General features: G+C 39.1%; 1 protein-coding gene across 2 annotated transcripts in view; it reads right to left on the reverse strand.

Moving 5' to 3' along the window:
• Positions 1-18,430, reverse strand: part of SRBD1 (S1 RNA binding domain 1) — a 198,482-nt gene that overhangs the window by 166,948 nt on the left and 13,104 nt on the right. For both annotated transcript variants that reach the window (XM_049651442.1, XM_049651441.1), the window contains exons 4-6: positions 14,767-15,153; positions 4,972-5,138; positions 1,265-1,382 (exon numbers count right to left, since the gene is read on the reverse strand). In XM_049651442.1, coding sequence (XP_049507399.1) covers positions 1,265-1,382; positions 4,972-5,138; positions 14,767-15,153 — 672 coding nt within the window. The remainder of the gene's footprint in view (positions 1-1,264; positions 1,383-4,971; positions 5,139-14,766; positions 15,154-18,430) is intronic.

Genomic DNA, 18,430 nt, shown 5'->3' on the forward strand with positions numbered 1-18,430 from the left:
ACCACACCATTCAGTGTTAAAAAGCAAAAGTTAAAATTAAAACACACAATTAGAAGACATGGTGGGGAGGCTAAAGACATCCTTTTCTCAACCCTTCAGAGACAAATTAATACTAACCAGAGACTACTAGCTATACAAAGATGGTTGTTCCTCATCTGATTCTTTATACTTTTCTACACACTTGACATTAGGCATTTATTTGGATTCACTCATCTCAAAAACAGTGCCGGGGGCACCTGGGTGGCTCAATCGGTTAAGCATCTGACTTCAGCTCAGATCATGATCTCGAGGTCCATGAGTTCGAGCCCCGCGTCAGGCTCTGTGCTGACATCTCAGAGCCTGGAGCCTGCTTCAGATTCTGTGTCTTCCCCTCTCTCTCTGACCCTCCCCTGCTTGCACTCTGTCTCTTTCTCTCTCATTATATATTAAGTAAATATTGAATATTTATTTATTTAAAAAAAAAAACCTCAGTGCCTGGACAGAAAGAACTGTAAGGCCCTCTCCTCAACCCAAGGGAGCTCCTCCAAAAGCTGCAAATACACAAGGCTTCCACTGCCTAAGACACATTCACTCCTCAACCTGAGCCATCAGACTTCTCTGCCCACATACCTTGCTGAAAGTCGTAACCCAAAGAACCACAATGATCCCCTAATTACCAAATATACATCTTTCAGTCCTCACCTTGCCAAGCCTCACTGCTACATTTACTTACTTAACTGCTGATCGTTACCTCCTTCTAAGACTCTCTTCCCTAGTCTTCCAAGATGTCATCATCTCCTGATTCTCCTCTTATTTCTCTGACCACTCTTTCCATGTCTCCGTCTTCGGCTCACCCTTCCTCCACCCGTGCTTCAAAAGTTAGTGTTCCTCAATGGTCTATCTTGACCTGCTTACCCACAAACTCTCCCTGAGTGAAATCTTCCATTCTCTTGGTTATAAATACCAACCACATGCTGAAGACGCTCACAGCTAGGTCTCCAGCTCAGCATTCCCCCTTAGGCTTCCCAATTCAATTCCATAACCTACTTTCATTTGCCCCCCACTTAACTGGAAATGCCTTGGAGACAAGGACTGTGTATCACCTATCTTAGAAAACACAAAAAAGCATTTGATAGATATTTATTGAATAAACACCTTGTTGAATTAAATAACGGTGGCTGATGATTTTAGCTTTTTATTTCCAGATCTTTTATAACTATAAAAAGATCCATATAATTATATACTTAGGTAGGTATTATATTAAAAGATTAAAAGAGTTTCTTACCACATGTTCTAGTTCTTCAAAAGTTTTACAGTTCAGTAAGGCTTTTAACAAGCACTCAGACATCTTCCCCTCCTTCTTAATTTTTTGGATTGTACTATGAACCTTCTTTGCAACAGCCCTGAAAATAAAAACTTTCATAATATACAAGACTTCTATGTCAAAACATCCTTTATGAAGCTGTCTCAAACTTACAACAAAGTTATAGGGGAGATAAAAACATTTTCGCTCTCTGAACCATTTGAGGATAAGTTACCTTCACCCAAATACTTTAGTGTATGTTTTCTATAAACAAGAATCTCCTCCTATGTAACAATATAGCCATCAATCACTTCTCAGCCTTTTGGCTAAGATCAAGTGTAGTACAATATAGCCATCAAAATCAGGTAATGGGTATTGATATATTACTATATTCTAATCCTCAGACCTCATGTAAGTATCACCAAGTATTTCCATAATGTCCATGATAGTGAATTCAGTTAAGAGTGGGTTGTATATAGCTGCCATGTGTCTACAGTCTCCTTCAAGCAGAAACCGTATTTCAGTCTCCCCTTGATTTTTAGAGCCTTGATCCTTTAGAATGTTACAGGCCAGTTGTTTTGTAGAATGTCCTACACTTTTGAGTTTCTCTGATGTTTCTTCACAATTTGATTCAGATGGTCTATCTCTGGCCAGGAATATTGTAATAGAGTAATGCCATGTTCTTATCACTACATCCTGTTAGGCAGCAAATAATTTTCATTTGTACTATTACTTATCACTTTAGATCATTTGATAGTGTCTGTGGGTTTCTCCACAATGCAGGCACTCTATTTCTCTGTAATTAAGTATTTTGTGGAGAGGTGCTCTGAAACTATTTAATTATCCCATTCCTTACTAAACTCTCAATTTATTCACTAATTTATTTATATCACCATGGACTCATGATTTTTTTATAATCCATTACTAACACTTATTTTGATGCTCAAATTGTTCCAAATTTGACCAGAAGTAACCTCTTCAAGCTAGTTTCTGTGTTCTTTTGACATGTCCCCATCATTCTGTGAGTACTTCCTTATTCTCTGGCACAAGATACTCCAGGCTTTTACTTTCTCTGCCCCGGCCCTGCAATCAAACGAATAGTACATAGAAACCAAGTTATGGGTGCTAGATGTGCTCACTGCTACTGGGTATCACCACTCAGGCTCAGCATGCATAACACCCATCCATAACTGGTTTCTGAACACAGTTCTCCAATGGAGAGAGCCAGGATACCACAGAGAAAAAAGCTGATACCAGGAATCGAAGTACAGGTAGGGGCAAAGGCACAGTTGTTCCACCACTTTATGATGATTTTGTACTGTGAATGTACAATCTTATCATTATATTTAGCAACTGAAATTGCTAAAATAATAGAAAAAAGTTAGATGACAATATACATTATTAGAAATGGTTGATGGAAAAAAATTAAATCTACTTATGAAAAAAGAAAAAAAAAAAGAGAGAAGATGGTAAATTAAAGAGGAGGCACATGAGTTCTTCGATTACAATCGATGTATCTTTTACATTCCTGGTAACCCAAGACTATTTTCAGGGGCTGAAGCCCACCAGGGTCATTTTGACAAAAGGCCAATGAACTACTGGTCTTCATATAAAAAGGAGGAAAGGCATCTTTAGAGAAAATTCAGGAAGTTTTTCTTACTATCCATAATCAACCTCTTTCATTCACATTTTTAACAGAGACCATCAATAAAACATATTTTTTACTTTGCAATCTGGCATATATTATATACACATATATAATTTCATATATAATAAAATTATATAAACATAACATAAATATATATAGTAAAGTTATATAAACATATAATAAACAGTTTCATGAAACACTATTTACTTTTACTACATAAACTGCAGTCTTACATTTTTTATTCTTTATTTCATTTTTGTTAAAGTGGTAATGACCTACTAAATTAGTTTCACTACTCCTTTACGGGTAGCAATTAACAGATTGAAAAAGCAGTGCTCCAGGAATAGAAAATGCTGAGCTTAAAAAAAATAAAGACCATAACTCGTTACCAAATCTCTATATAATATAAAAAGATCTTCCAAGCCCCAGTCAATGCTCTCACTCACTCAGAGAACTATTCTTCTCCTAATATTCAATACATTTCACTATTAATAGATACCCAGAGAATTAACTCTTTTGCAGAAGTAATTCTATAGATAAAGAAAAAATAATAATAATCTTGACATAAAGTTTCCATTTGTTCTCCATACAACCAAATATTATTAGAATACCTCTAATTTTTAAAACAAACTATTCTTGCTTGTTTGTGACACTTTCCCCAACTTCAGATCCCCAAATCCTCAGATTTTCCTCATTACCTTGCCTTCACCTAAATAGAAAGCTTCAGAATTTATAAACTACTGGCCTTCTACATGTGGCCTGTAGATGGTTTTGTTTGACCCAGAAATTTTTTACATAAAAACTCAGATTAAGGGTTCTTTTAAAAAATAGGACAAGCTGTCAAACTGGGTAGACAAGTCTGCATGTCAGTAATCTGCTGGAGTAGAGGGGCAGCAGTTAGAAGTCTGGGTCTCCAGTTCATATCCCTCGATGCCTTATTATACTAACCTGGTCCTAGAAGACTTGAATCTGATTAACTAGTCATTTATACCACTGAGTTGGCTAATTGATTTGCCTCTCAATGAAATGTAACTCTCCACAATTAGCATTTTAATCCTCCTGGCACTAAAAGAAAGTCAACAAAAGATGTAGAAATAAATGCTAGTGAGTTGCAAGTTCCCCTGAAATCACAGGATGGTTATTAGGCTTGTTGTAAAAATAACCTTTAGCACTTTTAGAATGGCTTGATGGTAAGACTATATACCTTGTCATAAAGTTGAAGAACACACCCACTGATATCACAGTGGCTGGCATGTAAGAGACATGCAATAAATGCAGAAATGGTGAAGAGTGTTTTAATAAACTCTACTAAAAATTACAGTTAATCTGATAGTCTTTGTATGCTTATTTCTGAGTTATTACAGTAAGACCAGAGTAATAATTTTTTAAAGGGTGCTTTTCATTCTATAACCACACAAAACGTAAAACCCATTAATATCAAACTACCATGCCCTTTAAAAGAACAGAAAAAGGAAATAGACATATTTCCCACCAAACTCTATACTGCCAAAAAGTCCATTTAGGGACTTTATAGTTTTAAGAGGGAAGTTTTAAATAAGCTGTTGAAGATTCAGACTAAAATGTACTTTTCATTTGTACTATTACTTATCACTTTAGATCATTTGATAGTATCTGTGGGTTTCTCCATGGTGCAGGCACTCTATTTCTTTGTAATTAAGTATTTTGTGGAGAGGTGCCTTTCTCCTTTTGTGGAGAAGTGTCCTTCCTTTGCCGTTATGCACAGTCATTTCTGAGAGAATATGAGGTCAAACTCTCAGGTGCACACTTTTAATGCAAAGCTCCTTTCTCCACATGTGCACTCAAGCTATGCACAAACACTCCAGCAGAGGGAGTGCACACCTAAATAAGGAAAACAGAGCTGACTTTTCTGTCAGAAGATGACTATATTCAGACTATTCAAGAAAATAAAACAGCATAACTGCTGAAATACGCTGCCATTCACTTCCTCACTATTTCTCCTCACTGGCTCATGGGCTCTCTTTCCACTCACAGTACATTCATCCCTTCCCAGGTTTCTTACCGGAGCTCCTCTAGGGTTTGTCGAACTTCTCTCAAGGAATCAGCATCAAGGTTATTAATGAGTTCTTTTCGATACCGTATAATGAAGGGAATTGTGTTATCGTCATTAAAGAGACGAATAACGTTGGCACAAACCCAAAGTTCAATATTCGTTCTCTCAGATAAAACCTGCAAATTAAGGATATGTAGTTATTTAAAATTCTGAAAATTAAACATCTATATTGTAACATATGGTTTAAATATAGCATGAAATAATCGTTCTCCAGTCACTTAGAAACTACTTGCTGTGGTTTAAAAAAATACACATATGTACTGGCAACCATAAAATAGTCAATTTACTAATTAAATAAAATCCAATCAAAGCCACTCTGTAAACAAGTTCTATAGGGCTCAATAAGACACAATTTTCACTTCTCAGATTAGCAGTGAAGATCAAGGAGTTGGTAACTCACTGTGTTGGCATGAGTGACAGTAAAAGGTACTTTCAATCACTGCTATTGAGAAAGTGCAATTTGGCAGTATCTATCAAAACGTATAATGCATAAACTCTTTTTGACCCAGCATTCCCACTCCTGGGAATTTATCCTGATATAGTCATACCCCTGGAAAATTATATTATTTATAATGATATTTTTGGGGATGCCTGGATGGCTCAGTCAAATAAGAGTCAGACTTCAACTCAGGTCATGATCTCACGGTTTTTGAGTTTGAGCTCCATGTCGGGTTCTGTGCTGACAGCTCAGAGCCTGGAGCCTGCCTCAGATTCTGTGTCTCCCTCTCTCTCTGCCCCTCTCCCCCAGCTCTCTCTCTCTCAAAAACAAACATTTTAATAATAATAATAATAATAATAATAATAATATAATGATATTTTTTGAAGAACTTTTTCCAGAATAGTAAAAGTCAGCAAAAACCTAAATCTACAATGGGGAACTAAAAAATAAATCATGACACAACAGAGTAGAATACCATGCAACTAATCTTATGTGAACTGATAAGGAATGATTCACAAGAACATGGCTTACTTTCAGAAAAGGTAAGTGGGTGACTTAATTAGGAAAACTCTTTTATAAATCTTTTGTATCATGCACATACACTACATATGTGAAATAATTCTTTTTTAAAAAACAAACCTATAGGTTTCAGCAGAATATACATGTAAGCAAAAAAGTTCAGAAAAGTCAGTTTGAAAAAAAGAGACAGGGAAATGCAAATTTCAGTAACTGTTCTCAAAAATGAAGAAGATTTTTCAAAGCACAATACATAAGGCATTAAGTTTTATTATTATTTCAATCTTGATGCCCAAGATCAGCCAAAAATGGAAAGGAAAAAACCCAGAAAAATATTAAGAATTATCATAATCAACTCATTAAAATATACAAAACAGAATGAATTTCAAAACTACAGACGAGATAAAAGGCTGTAGGCCAGAGACTATGAAGTACACTCTCACTCTACTGGGAATCTTAAATCCTGAGGCCTACACCTTTTTTTTTTTAATGTTTATTTATTTTTGAGAGAGACAGAGAGACAGACAAAGTGTGAGTGGGTGAGGGGCAGAGAGAGAGGGAGACACAGAATCCGAAGCAGGCTCCAGGCTCCAAGCTGTCAGCACAGACCCTGACGCAGGGCTCGAGATCATGACCTGAGCTGAAGTCGGATGCTTAACCGACTCAGCCACCCAGTCGCCCTTTGAGGCCTACATCTTATCAACACTTGGATGTATCAATACCAGCTTCTGGTGAGTGAGAACCCCCACAACACATCTCTGGCCTCAGCTCTCTTCCACGTAAGCTCAACTCGTTTAGCCAACTACCTGACACATTCTCTTGAAAACATAATGGGCATCTCACACTTTGCATTTACAAAGTGATCTTCCTCTGAAACTTCCTCTAGTTTTCCCCTTATTACATCCAAACAGCAGTTCAAGCCAGAAAACTAAGAGCCTAACCTTTTTGTCTACTTCAACTCTTAAATATACTGTATCACAAGTACATTTGACTCTAACTGCAAAATATTTCCTTAGTTCATCACTGCTCTTCATTTCTTCTTCCCCATACCCACCTAGTTCAATCTAGGACTACTTAGTAGCCTTTAACTATTCTTGCATCCACTCCAATCCCTTCTAGTCTAGTCTCCGTGAACCAACAAGAATTACCTTTTTAAAATGTATACTGGATCATGTCACTTGACTGGTCAAAACCTTTCAATGATTTCCCAGTACATTTAGAATCCAAACTCCTTACCACAACTCAAAAAACATGAGCCTCCAGCCTTCCCCTTCCCCTTATTAGATGCCAGCCCCAAAGGCTTTTTCTCAATTCTAGAACAAGCCCAGCTGCTTCCCTCTTTAGAGGCTTTCCTAAGGTTGCTCCCTCATTCAGAAATGCTCTTCTTGCTATCTTCCCTGACCCCTCCAAAAATCACTGATCAGTGCTTTCTCAAACCTGAACCTCTTCCTGTTTCTTTCTTATTCCAGCCAACATCATCTTCCACCACAGAAAGCCTCAGGAATATTATGGCTATCTCCTCCAACAACACCTTCTCATTATGTAGCAGCCATGCGACTTGAGAGCACTTGACCTCAACTCTACCTTCACAGCATTTTGTCCACAAGTATAACACAGTTGTTTTATAACTGACAGCCAGACGGGCGCCCGGGTGGCTCAGTCGGTTAAGCGTCCAACTTCGGCTTAGGTCATGATCTCGCGGTCCGTGAGTTCGAGTCCCACATCAGGCTCTGTACTGACAGCTCAGAACCTGGAGCCTGCTTTGAATTCCGTGTCTCAGTCTCTCTCTGTCCCTCCCCCACTCATGCTCTGTCTCTCTCTCTCTCTCTCTCTCTCTGTCAGAAATAAATAAAACATTTAAAAAAATGACTTTTATAATTGACAGCCAGAGTGTGGCCAGAAAGATTAGTCCAATCAGCATGAAGCTCAAAATCTAGGTTCAACTCCGGACCCAGGTACAATTTCTTCTTCTGGAAAAACACAGCTTGTACATGTTAGACTCCTGAAGCTGAGGATGGCAGCGCTAAGATAATCGTGGAAAGACTGTTTCAGTGCAATGACCAAACTTTCTTATTATACAGGTTAATAAATCTTCTTTATTGCTTAAGCTAGTTTGAGATGGGTTTTCTCTTATTGCAACCAAAAGCATTCTAATCAATGTCCTCAGTATCGCTGTGTGTTCTCTATCATGACCATCTCATCTGTCACCAAGGAAGCAAACTGAACTTCTAAAATGTCTTTTCTTTCCTCTCGAGTTCCCTTTCTGCTAATATCATTATTTTATCTGAACCACAGAGCAGTTTTGTTTTCTATGCCTTCCACTCAGCCTCTGCATTACTGCTGATATTTCTATGCATTTTTTAAATGTTTATTTATTTATTTTGAGAGAGAGAGAGAGAGAGAGAGAGAGTGAGCGCACATGCAAGCGCATGCAAGCAGGGCAGGGACAGAGAGAGAGGGGGAGAGAGAATCCCAAGCAGGCTCTGCACTGTTAGCACAGAGCCCAAGGCAGGGATCCACTCCCACAAACTGTGAGATCATGACCTGAGCCGAAATCAAGGGTGGGACACTTAAGCAACTGAGCCACCCAGGAGCCCCTGATTATATTTCTAAAACATAGACATAATGAATTCTGTATTTTTTTCTCTTTTTTTTCTTCTGAACACAGGCTCCAATGACTCTTATCTACCTACTGGTAAAAGTCCAGCCACTGTGGCACAGTTTTAAAATCCCTTCCCAGGGCGCCTGGGTGGCTCAGTCGGTTGAGCGTCCGACTTCGGCTCAGGTCACGATCTCACGGTCCGTGAGTTCGAGCCCCGCGTCAGGCTCTGGGCTGATGGCCCAGAGCCTGGAGCCTGCTTCTGATTCTGTGTCTCCCTCTCTCTCTGCCCCTCCCCCGTTCATGCTTTGTCTCTCTCTGTCTCAAAAATAAATAAACGTTAAAAAAAAAAAAAATTTTTAAATAAAAAAATAAATAAATAAATAAAATCCCTTCCCAAGTGTGGTTCCAAATATCACTATTCTAAAGGAGTAAACAATCTAGAAGGGAGAACAAACGTTAATGTAAACAAGTACAAATAACAGGATGTGCCAGTGATATAATGTTTTCAGAGAAGAGAAAGGTAATCAAGAAAGACTTTCTCCAGGGGTAGTACTTCAGCTGGCCCTTTCTTAAAAGATAGGCCAGATTCTGAAAGATAGATTGGAGAAATGAAAATGACCAAAATATTCATTATTTTGGAACCATGTGATTGTTACAGCAACCTATGGGTTCCCACTACCCTAAACTACCTCAGCTACCGTTAACCGAAAGGGGCTCCAACTCAGTCCAACTTCCACATCTGGGTCATACTAGGTCCTAACAAATCCAGAAGCATCATATGTGTTAAGGGAGTGTATGCTGCTGCTTGTATAGATTTGCTCCTTGAAATTTAAGACAAGAGAACTCCCTCCATAAGCAGTCACCACGCTTGGGCCTCCAAATCACCCAATTTCTTCTGTCTTAATTTAGTCAAACGTTTATTTTAGCTCATGTTATATGCCAATAACCATACCAAGCCAGTGAAAATCAAATGTAAAAAACCAAGTCCCTCTTCCCAAGGAGCTTACAAGCTAGAAAGAAGACAGACAGACAGACAAGTTGAAATATAGTGTGATCTGTACTCTGACAGAAGCACATATGGATTGTTTTAAGAGCAAATGAAAGGTAGAAACATCTAACTCTGCAGCGATGGAAAAGCACTAAAGAGAATGAAAGTATCTCCAGGCAGCCAATAGGGGCAGGAATTCCAGGAAGAGAACAGCATATCAAAAGCCACTGATGAGAAACCACTGCACATTTTAACATTGCTGCAAGTTCAGGGGCGCCTGGGTGGCTCAGTCGGGTGAACATCTGACTTCAGCTCAGGTCATGACTCGCGGTTCATGGGTTTGAACCCGCATCAGGCTCTGTGTTGACAGCTCAGAGCCTGGAGCCTGCTTCGGATTCTGTGTCTCCCTCTCTCTCTGCCCCTCCCCCGCTCATGCTTTGTCTCTCTCTCTCAAAAATAAATACACATTAAAAAAAAATTTTTTTAATTGCTCTAAGTTCAGCAATGCTAAAATGTACAAGGGGTATTGAGATGAGGTGAAAAATGGAAAGGTGGATGGAGATAGGGAATGAATTCCATATAGGTTTGAACATTATTCTATACTCAACAGTAACCCACTCAATAATGATCTGCTCATTACTGAATTGCAGTTGAGTCAATCCCCCTATGAACCCTGTGACATTTACGAGTCAATGAGATCTGTGGACTAGAGCAAGTGGCTCACAATGTGTGGTCCCCAAACCAGTAGCATAAGCATCACCTGGGGACTTGTCAGAAATGCAAATTCTTGAATGCCACCCAGATCCACTGAACCAGAAACTCTGAGTGGGGCCCAGAAATCTGTGTTTCAGAAGAACAAGGTGAACAACAAAGACATAACTAAAGGAGTTAAAAGCAGAGACCAAACCTTAGGGATAGGTAGGGGTAAGGCAGAGAACTACTATAGTTTTTACTTTTAAACTATTCACATTTACTAATATCTAATAATATTTATAGTTAACTGGTGGATAAGACTGAGAGTAAAGTAAAAAGGAAGGCAGTCTCAAGATTTTTTTCAACCCTAACACTTAAATAATAGAAGCACCTTTTGTGACTGTCATTTGAAGCTAACACTTGAATAGGGCTTATTATGTTCTAAACATTTTCACTTATTCAGCATTAATTCAAATTATATGATAGGTATTAGTGCTCCCATTTTAGAGACAGAAAACCTGAGGTCCAAAAAAGTTAAATTGCCTAAAGTTCCACAAGCTATATTACCTTTTCAAAAATCTGATGTGTGCAAAGCAAGATGATTTTTTCAGGCAAAAATATAAATTAATCAAACATCCTCACTTCTCTTCCTGAATCCCACTAGAGATGAAACATGGTGCCTTCATACTGCCCTCTGGTGTCTAAACTTCCAACAAAATGGACTTCTCCCAGAGTGTCCTGAGATTTACTTCTCCAAATCTATATTCCGATTCCCTCAGTTAAAAAAGGAAACATCTGGGTATCAACAAACTATAGCTTTAATCACCCGGGCAGCATCTACATTTTAAAAGAACATCTAAATTAAATTCAACCCTAATGAGAATTGAGAGATGCAATTTTCTACTCAAAATCATCTCCAAATCAGCAGTTGGACACCTCCTTTCTGAAAAGCTTTTGATCCCTGCTGTTCTCTTTACCCTGGTCTATTTATTTTTATTATATCACTTATTTTATCACACACAGGAACTTCCTTAAAGACTGCAAAAGGAAAAACTATGCTGTTATAATCAATAGTGGTTATAGGAAAGACGACAGGAAACTGGACCATATAGAGTACTGTAGGATGCTGGGAAGGTTCTGTTTCTTGAACTAGAAGCTTGTTACATGGTCACACTTTCAAATATTCATGAGCTATACACTTAAGTATAATTTTCCGTATACATACTTAAAAAACAGGTTTTTTTAAATTTTTTAATGTTTTTTATTTTTGAGAGAGAGAGAGAGAGAGAGAGAGAGAGAGAGAGAGAGAATGAGTGGGGGAGGGGCAGAGAGAGGGAGACACAGAATCAGAAGCAGGCTCCAGACTCTGAGCTGTCAGCACAGAGCCCGACATGGGGCTCAAACCAACAAGCAGCACAATCACGACCTGAGCTGAAGTCAGATGCTCAACCGACTGAGCCACCCAGGCACCCTTCAGTTTTTTTGGGTTTTTTTAAAGCCCATCACAAATACCAGATGAATTAAAGAAACAAAAAGGGCTAATTCCATTGTTGTACTTAATCTCTCCTGGAACAACAGGTAACCTAATGGGTGGTGTGTGCTTATGTGCAAAACTACAGTGAAAAAGCCAATTTACAGACACCCACCTCCTTCCTGTCCCCCTTCTTTCCCCAGTTTTGTCATCCCATCATCCTGATCATTTCCTGCAAGAAAAATGGCTAATAAAGAGGGTTGGCTTGCTTTTCCTACCTAATTTAGCAAACTTTACTAATATATTATATGTGGCTGTTCTACTCACCTACTTCCAGCCCCCTCAAAATAAAGAAACTATATAATAGCAATCACCATTTTGAAGCATTTAATTTTTCTCAAAAATTGGTTGTAGCTAGTCACCTCTTCAAACTCTCATGAAGGTCATGGTGTTTATATTATATTTGCATAATGATATAATGTGTTTAACAAAAACCAGTTTCTGATAGTGACCACACATTTGTAGTTTTGGGGAAAGGGCTGAAGAATAGGTTGCTTCTGCTCAAGGGATCCAGAGATCCCCAAAGCCTGATTAAGAAATGGACACAAAGTATGTTTCTAATGAAGTCTATAAATAACTTAAGTACTTAAGTAATGGCAATGCAGTTTTCCGTCCCCAAACAAGATGGTGATGTCCTGAAAAATCAGTGGACTTTTCAGAGTTGAGAAACACACCACGAAGGGAAAAAAACAGAAGGTCATGGTGTCATGGTGGGCAGGAGCCACGGGGAACAGCACACAAAATGAAAGAAATATAAAAGACATTTCCCACATGTTCAATTAGTAATGATTAATAATCTCTATATAATTAATTTCCATTGACTATTCCTTACTAAGTATTTTTCAGGATTTCCCAAAGACCTTGGCCATATATTGTGTTCTGTGGCAGATAATATGCATATCAAAGCCATTTCAATTAGTCTGGTCCTCACCCACAGGTTCAAGGCCTTCCTGATCATCAGACTCAGCACTGGTCAATCTCACTCTTCTCAATCCCCTCTCCCCTAACACCTGCCACTGTTGTCAACCATGTTTGGAAGCAGGAATGCAGTGCCAAGATAAAATTATTCTCTGCTGCTTATGGGGGAATAAGAAAGGAATGAAAAAGATCCATATATATCACAAGAATTGTCTGAAAAAGTAACTCAGGATTGGACAAGGATGACTACATCTGGTTAAACAAAAAACCCAAATGCAAATCACACCTAAAGTTCCCCAGGCAACCCCTAAACCCACCTAGAAAATGCTGAGCTTACTCATTGTCAGGGTGCTCAGTGAAGGTGGCCGCTGTAGCAACCACTTCTCCTAATTCACAAGCAAGGAGTGCCAGATTCCAAGGACACGCTTGTTTGAGCTGTCAAAAATCACTTCCGACAAGGGAGGGGAGGAGAAAACAATGCTTGGAATTGAAAGGAAAGAGAAGTGAGAAAGTATCTTCTTCAAGTCCTCACGGTTTTTTAATTTCTGGTTCAAGGCCTTTAGGAGACTTGATCACACTTTGTCCCTTACATTCTTTGAAAGACCTCGGTGTTCTTGGTAATAAATAAACTCTTTTCATTTTAAACTCATTACAAGTAGTTTTGTATTATTTGTAACCAAGAGACAACTGGGTAAGGCAGGACCATTTTCTTCTCTTTTTCTGTTACATAGATTAGGGGATGGGTGTGAAGCAAGGTACCACAGAGTAAGGAGCCCTTAATTTTGAAGAACTTACAACCGCACTTCAAGAGACTTCATCGTCTTTGAAACCTTCCCCCCTCCCTCCCTCCTGCTCACTGTCCACTACTAGAGGCAGATCTGTGTCAATAACAGAAATAAGCTTGTAAGTGTTAGTGAAAGGAAAGTGGGACATATCCACCTGTCCCTGTGAGTCTGGACTGGAACTAAGCAAGGAGTCTGCATTTTAAGAAAGTCTTCACATGAATCGGATACAGGTGGTCCATAAACCATCCTTTTAAAACATTTCTTTGTAGGCTTAAGTGAATAAGGAAAAAGATGGTATACAAAGGAGCCTAATTATACACTGTTTCTCCAAGAAACTTTGAACTATTTAGTTGAGGAACAAAGATGAGAAGAAAACTCTGAGGCAGCATCCTATTCCTTAGTGGACCAGAGAAAAGAAAAATCATAATTAAAAATTATTGGCGATGTTCGACTAATAGGTAATAGAAGAGACAGCATGGGTAAAAAAAAGTTCCTCTGAAGAAAAAGGTAACCCACACACAGTCCCAGGCTGAGAAGCCAGCAGAGGCCCCAGGTTGCAGAGCAGTAATTCACAGAAGCAGAAGAAGTTACATCAGAATCACCACAAGACAGGTAAGAAAGAGGGAGGTCATGCCCATCTACCCGGATGGGCACTGCCATTTTTAAGTTTGAGATGTCCCCCAGAGTGTGTTGGCACACATAGAAGGTTGAGAATCACTCTTTAAAAGTCACTCTTCAGGTCTTCTCTGCCATTCCCAAAGCCAGTCAAGAAACTGGGAGAAGTCAATGGCAGCTCAAGTTGAAATTCAGATAGAATTTTCCTAAGAAATTTCTAGCCTTGTTTATAGTATATTACAACATTACATTTCGAGTTAGAGATGTACTAATGGCTAATGACCTAATCACTCACCTACTTTTACAGGGAAACACAGGCCAAGTTCAAAACAAAAACTTAACAATGAACTTTTGAAGGCCCAGTCTGTTGGTACACTCTCTCTACAAAGTGCATGTTCACTCCAACACCATGGCAGAGACCAACCTTGCCTGAGGTCATAGCTCGTAGTTCAAGAGCTGGCGATGATGTGATGATGAGTGCTATAATACACAACGGCGTACCTGGGACAGGAACCAGTGCCCAAAGCCTCCAGAAATCACTGGCAAAACAAAAGAGAACTAAAAACTCCCAACCCTTTCCTTAGCCAGTGCCACTCCTACTTAATGAAACAGAAAGGAATCAAATGAACTAAAACGCCAGAAAGCAACTGCACATACCTGTACTATGTCCCAGTTCATTTCCACCTCCTCCTTAATATTGGTGGCATTTGCTGGAAGCCTCACAGGCTGCCCTTGGGGACATGTTTCCGTCTTCATTTTCTTTAAAGGGGACTGACCAAATGTAAAGTCATCTCCATTCTCTTCCTTCTTGCACGCACCTTCCCACATGGTGCTTGTGGACGGCATCTCTGCAGCCTCGTGCCCACTCTCTATGGTGCTGGCCCTGTTGCCTTCTTCATCAACTTTTAGCTTTTTGGTCCTCTGGCCTGAAGGTGACTGAGCTGAATTTTTCCGTTTTGTCTTTGCTGTTTTCAGAGTCTGCACAGTATCCAACTTATTTTTTCTGTCTTCCAAATCAACATCAGCAATAGCCACAGAGTTATTCTATCAAATGGTAAATAGAACACATGAGAATTAAAAGAGAAAAACTGAATGCTCTGGAATATTATTCAGCAATAAGAAGAAACAAATTATGGTACACACAATAGCTTGGAAGAATCTCAAGGAAACTATGTTGAATGGAGGCGGGGGGGGGGGGGGCGGGAAGGCAATTGCAAAAAGTTACACACTTAATAATTTTACATAATATTAATGATTTATGATTTATATAACATTCCCCCCAAAATTAGTGGTTACTGGGTGTCAGAGACTGGGGTAAGGGTCAGGAGACAGGTGGATGCAGCTACAAAAAGGCAAATATTAGGCAATACTAGGGATCCTTGTAGTGATGGAACTGTTCTGGATGGTGGATACACATAGGCATACATGTGATAAAACTGCACAGAACTAAACATACAGATATACACATATAAAACTGGAGAAATCTCATAAGATCCCTGGATTTTATCAATGTAAATATCCTGGTTGTAACATTTTACTATAGTTTTGCAAAATGTTATCACTGGAAGAAATTAAAGGGTACACGGTCTCTGTATTGTTTTTTTACAACTGTATGTGAAACTATAATTATCTAGAAATAAAAAGTTTAATTTTTAACAATGAGTAAAGGATAAGTTTACACGTGCTGGAAAAACCAAGATTTAAAACCTACAATCAAAAGTCAACTCTTTGGGGGAAAAAAGTAACACTCACACACTCATAAAACTCAACAGGCTATACCTGCCACCAATTTATGCAGAAGGCTAGGGAAGAGAAAACATGGCATGACAGCAGAGTAGTGCCAGGAGTTTTTCTTTAGGAAGAGTCTGAGTAGCAGTCCACACTAGTGTTCAGGGGCTACTCTCTCAACCGCCCCCAGCCCTCGTGACAGCTCAAGTGTGAAGGACTGATACCTGGCATTCATTTTGGCAATGGAGTGGTAAATAACATATAGACCTTGCCTGTATGGAGTTTACAATTTCACAAGCTAGCCTGTTTGGGATTGCCTAAGTGATGCAGATGGCACAAACTCAACCAAAGCAAGAATTCCCAAACTATTTTTCAGTCAAAATCCAATTCTCTCTCCTTTATCAAGTATTTTTCCAGAGTTCCTGACTACTGAAAATACTGGAAACTACAATAAAGAGCACCCCTCCCACCACCTAACCTGGAAATGATGTAGCCCTCTGGGTATTACATTTTTAGCTGCAACATAATGGGTAAGAACAGAGATATAAAAATAGAACAAGTCCTAGGTCCATATGAGTTGATAATAACTCTGATCATATGACTTGACATAGCAAAAGAAAGAAGGTGTCAATCATACAGAGGGCTGTCAGCCACAGAAGAGAAGAAAAAGAGGAACTGTAAAAAGCAAATATGACCAGCATTCTTCTAAGCAAGGTGCAAGGAAGAGGGAAGCTTAGCATACAGATTCTGAGTATTTTGGTCCCAATGGTAAGATAGCCCTCCTGTGAGATGGACAGACCAGACTACCTTAGATATGTGCATTTAAAACATTTGATGTCATTGTGACAAACATCATACCTAGGCCACAGTAGGCATTCAATAGACCCAAAAAAATGGATTTATCTAATTCTCCCAATCTGAATCCATGCTCATCAAGTAAATTTCTGATTCTCATTTAAGTGCCTACTTACTTCAACCTCTGAGGAGTGATGATACCAGTCAGAAAAATGTCATTAATTATTAAACCACTCTTATGAGCACGGCTGATGTAAAACCACCCAAGAGAGATAATACTGTTTCCTGAAATGCTGACAAAATCATGTTGCTAACTTAGAAACCCAGTTCCAGGGGCGCCTGTGTGGCTCAGTCAGTTAAGCGTCCGACTTTGGCTCAGGTCATGATCTCACAGTTCATGAGTTCGAGCCCTGCTTTGAGCTCTGCACAGACAGCACCAAGCCTGGAGCCTGCTTCAGATTCTGTGTTTCTGTGTCTCTCTCTCTCTCTCTCACACTCTGTCACACTCTCTCACACCCTGCTCACACTCTGTCTCTCTCTGTCTTACTCTCTCTCTAAAATAAATCAAACGTCAAAAAAAAATAAAAAAACAAATAAAGAAACCCAGTTCCATGACTTACATGCTACCCATGAGCAAGTCACTTAGCATTTCTCACCTTGGCTTTCTCATCTATAAAGTCAGGATAACAACAGCATCTGCCTCAATGGGTTGTTGTGAGGATGAAGTAAGCTCATACAATTGAAGTGCTGATCATGTTGCCTCGCTAAGGGTAAGCACTAAAATATCTGTGAACACCACCACTACCACACCTAGACCACCTCCTAGGAGAGGGAAAAGGAAGTAGACAAAAAAACGAAGAAAAAGTAAAATGACTAAGAGGAAAAGAAGAAAAGTCAACAGTCATAAAGACCCTTAAGGGTATCCTCTCTGGAGTCTTTGGGTAAGACTTACCTAGTGTTTCTCAGTGTTGTCCATGGACCCCTGGGGGCCCTGAAGCCCTTTCAGGGTCTATGAGATCCAACTCCATTCAAAATAACACTAAGACATTATTTGCCTTTTTTTTTTTTTTGACATTCACCGATGGTACGAGAGCAACGGTAGCAACACCCAAAGGCAATGACACAAAGCAGTACTAGCAATCACCGTTCCCTTCACAGCCACACACTTAGAATAAAACAATGTTGAGTTTCACAATGCAGTTAAAAATTACTAATTTTTAAGGTTTCATTCCTTGAAAACACACCTCTTTAATCCTCTATGTTGAACTGGTCAGTCCACGTAAAGCACTTCTGCTGCGTGCGGGTGCATACAGATATGCACCAGTCGTCTGGAGCAAAGCTCTCCTGCACCTGTGTCAGTTGTGAACTGAACTGGCTTCTTTTTCCATACACCACCATGTTAACTTGAAATAATGACTGACAAGTTATGGATTTTCAGACGGGATCTGGCAGACATTTTCTCATAAATGAACTGAAACTGTCACTGTAAGGACACACCTGACATTTGCAACCAACAGTAAAATTCAAGATTTAAAAGCGAAAATTAGAATTTTGAAAAATTTGTATACACTGTGAACTTGACAGCTTCCCAACACCGTGATGAGACTGGTGATTATATTAATAAATGTAACATTTTATCATCAGATAATGAAAGATGCTAACATTTGGGAGATCTGCATAAATTAGTGAACCGATATTTTGCAAAAGACTGATATACTTTATGTCACATATTCATGCATGGGTGAAAGATCCATCCAAATAACACAGACCAAAGGGTTTTAATGTAATTGTCTAAAAA

Source organism: Panthera uncia (genome assembly GCF_023721935.1).
Source record: "Panthera uncia isolate 11264 chromosome A3 unlocalized genomic scaffold, Puncia_PCG_1.0 HiC_scaffold_11, whole genome shotgun sequence".
NCBI lineage: Eukaryota > Metazoa > Chordata > Mammalia > Carnivora > Felidae > Panthera > Panthera uncia.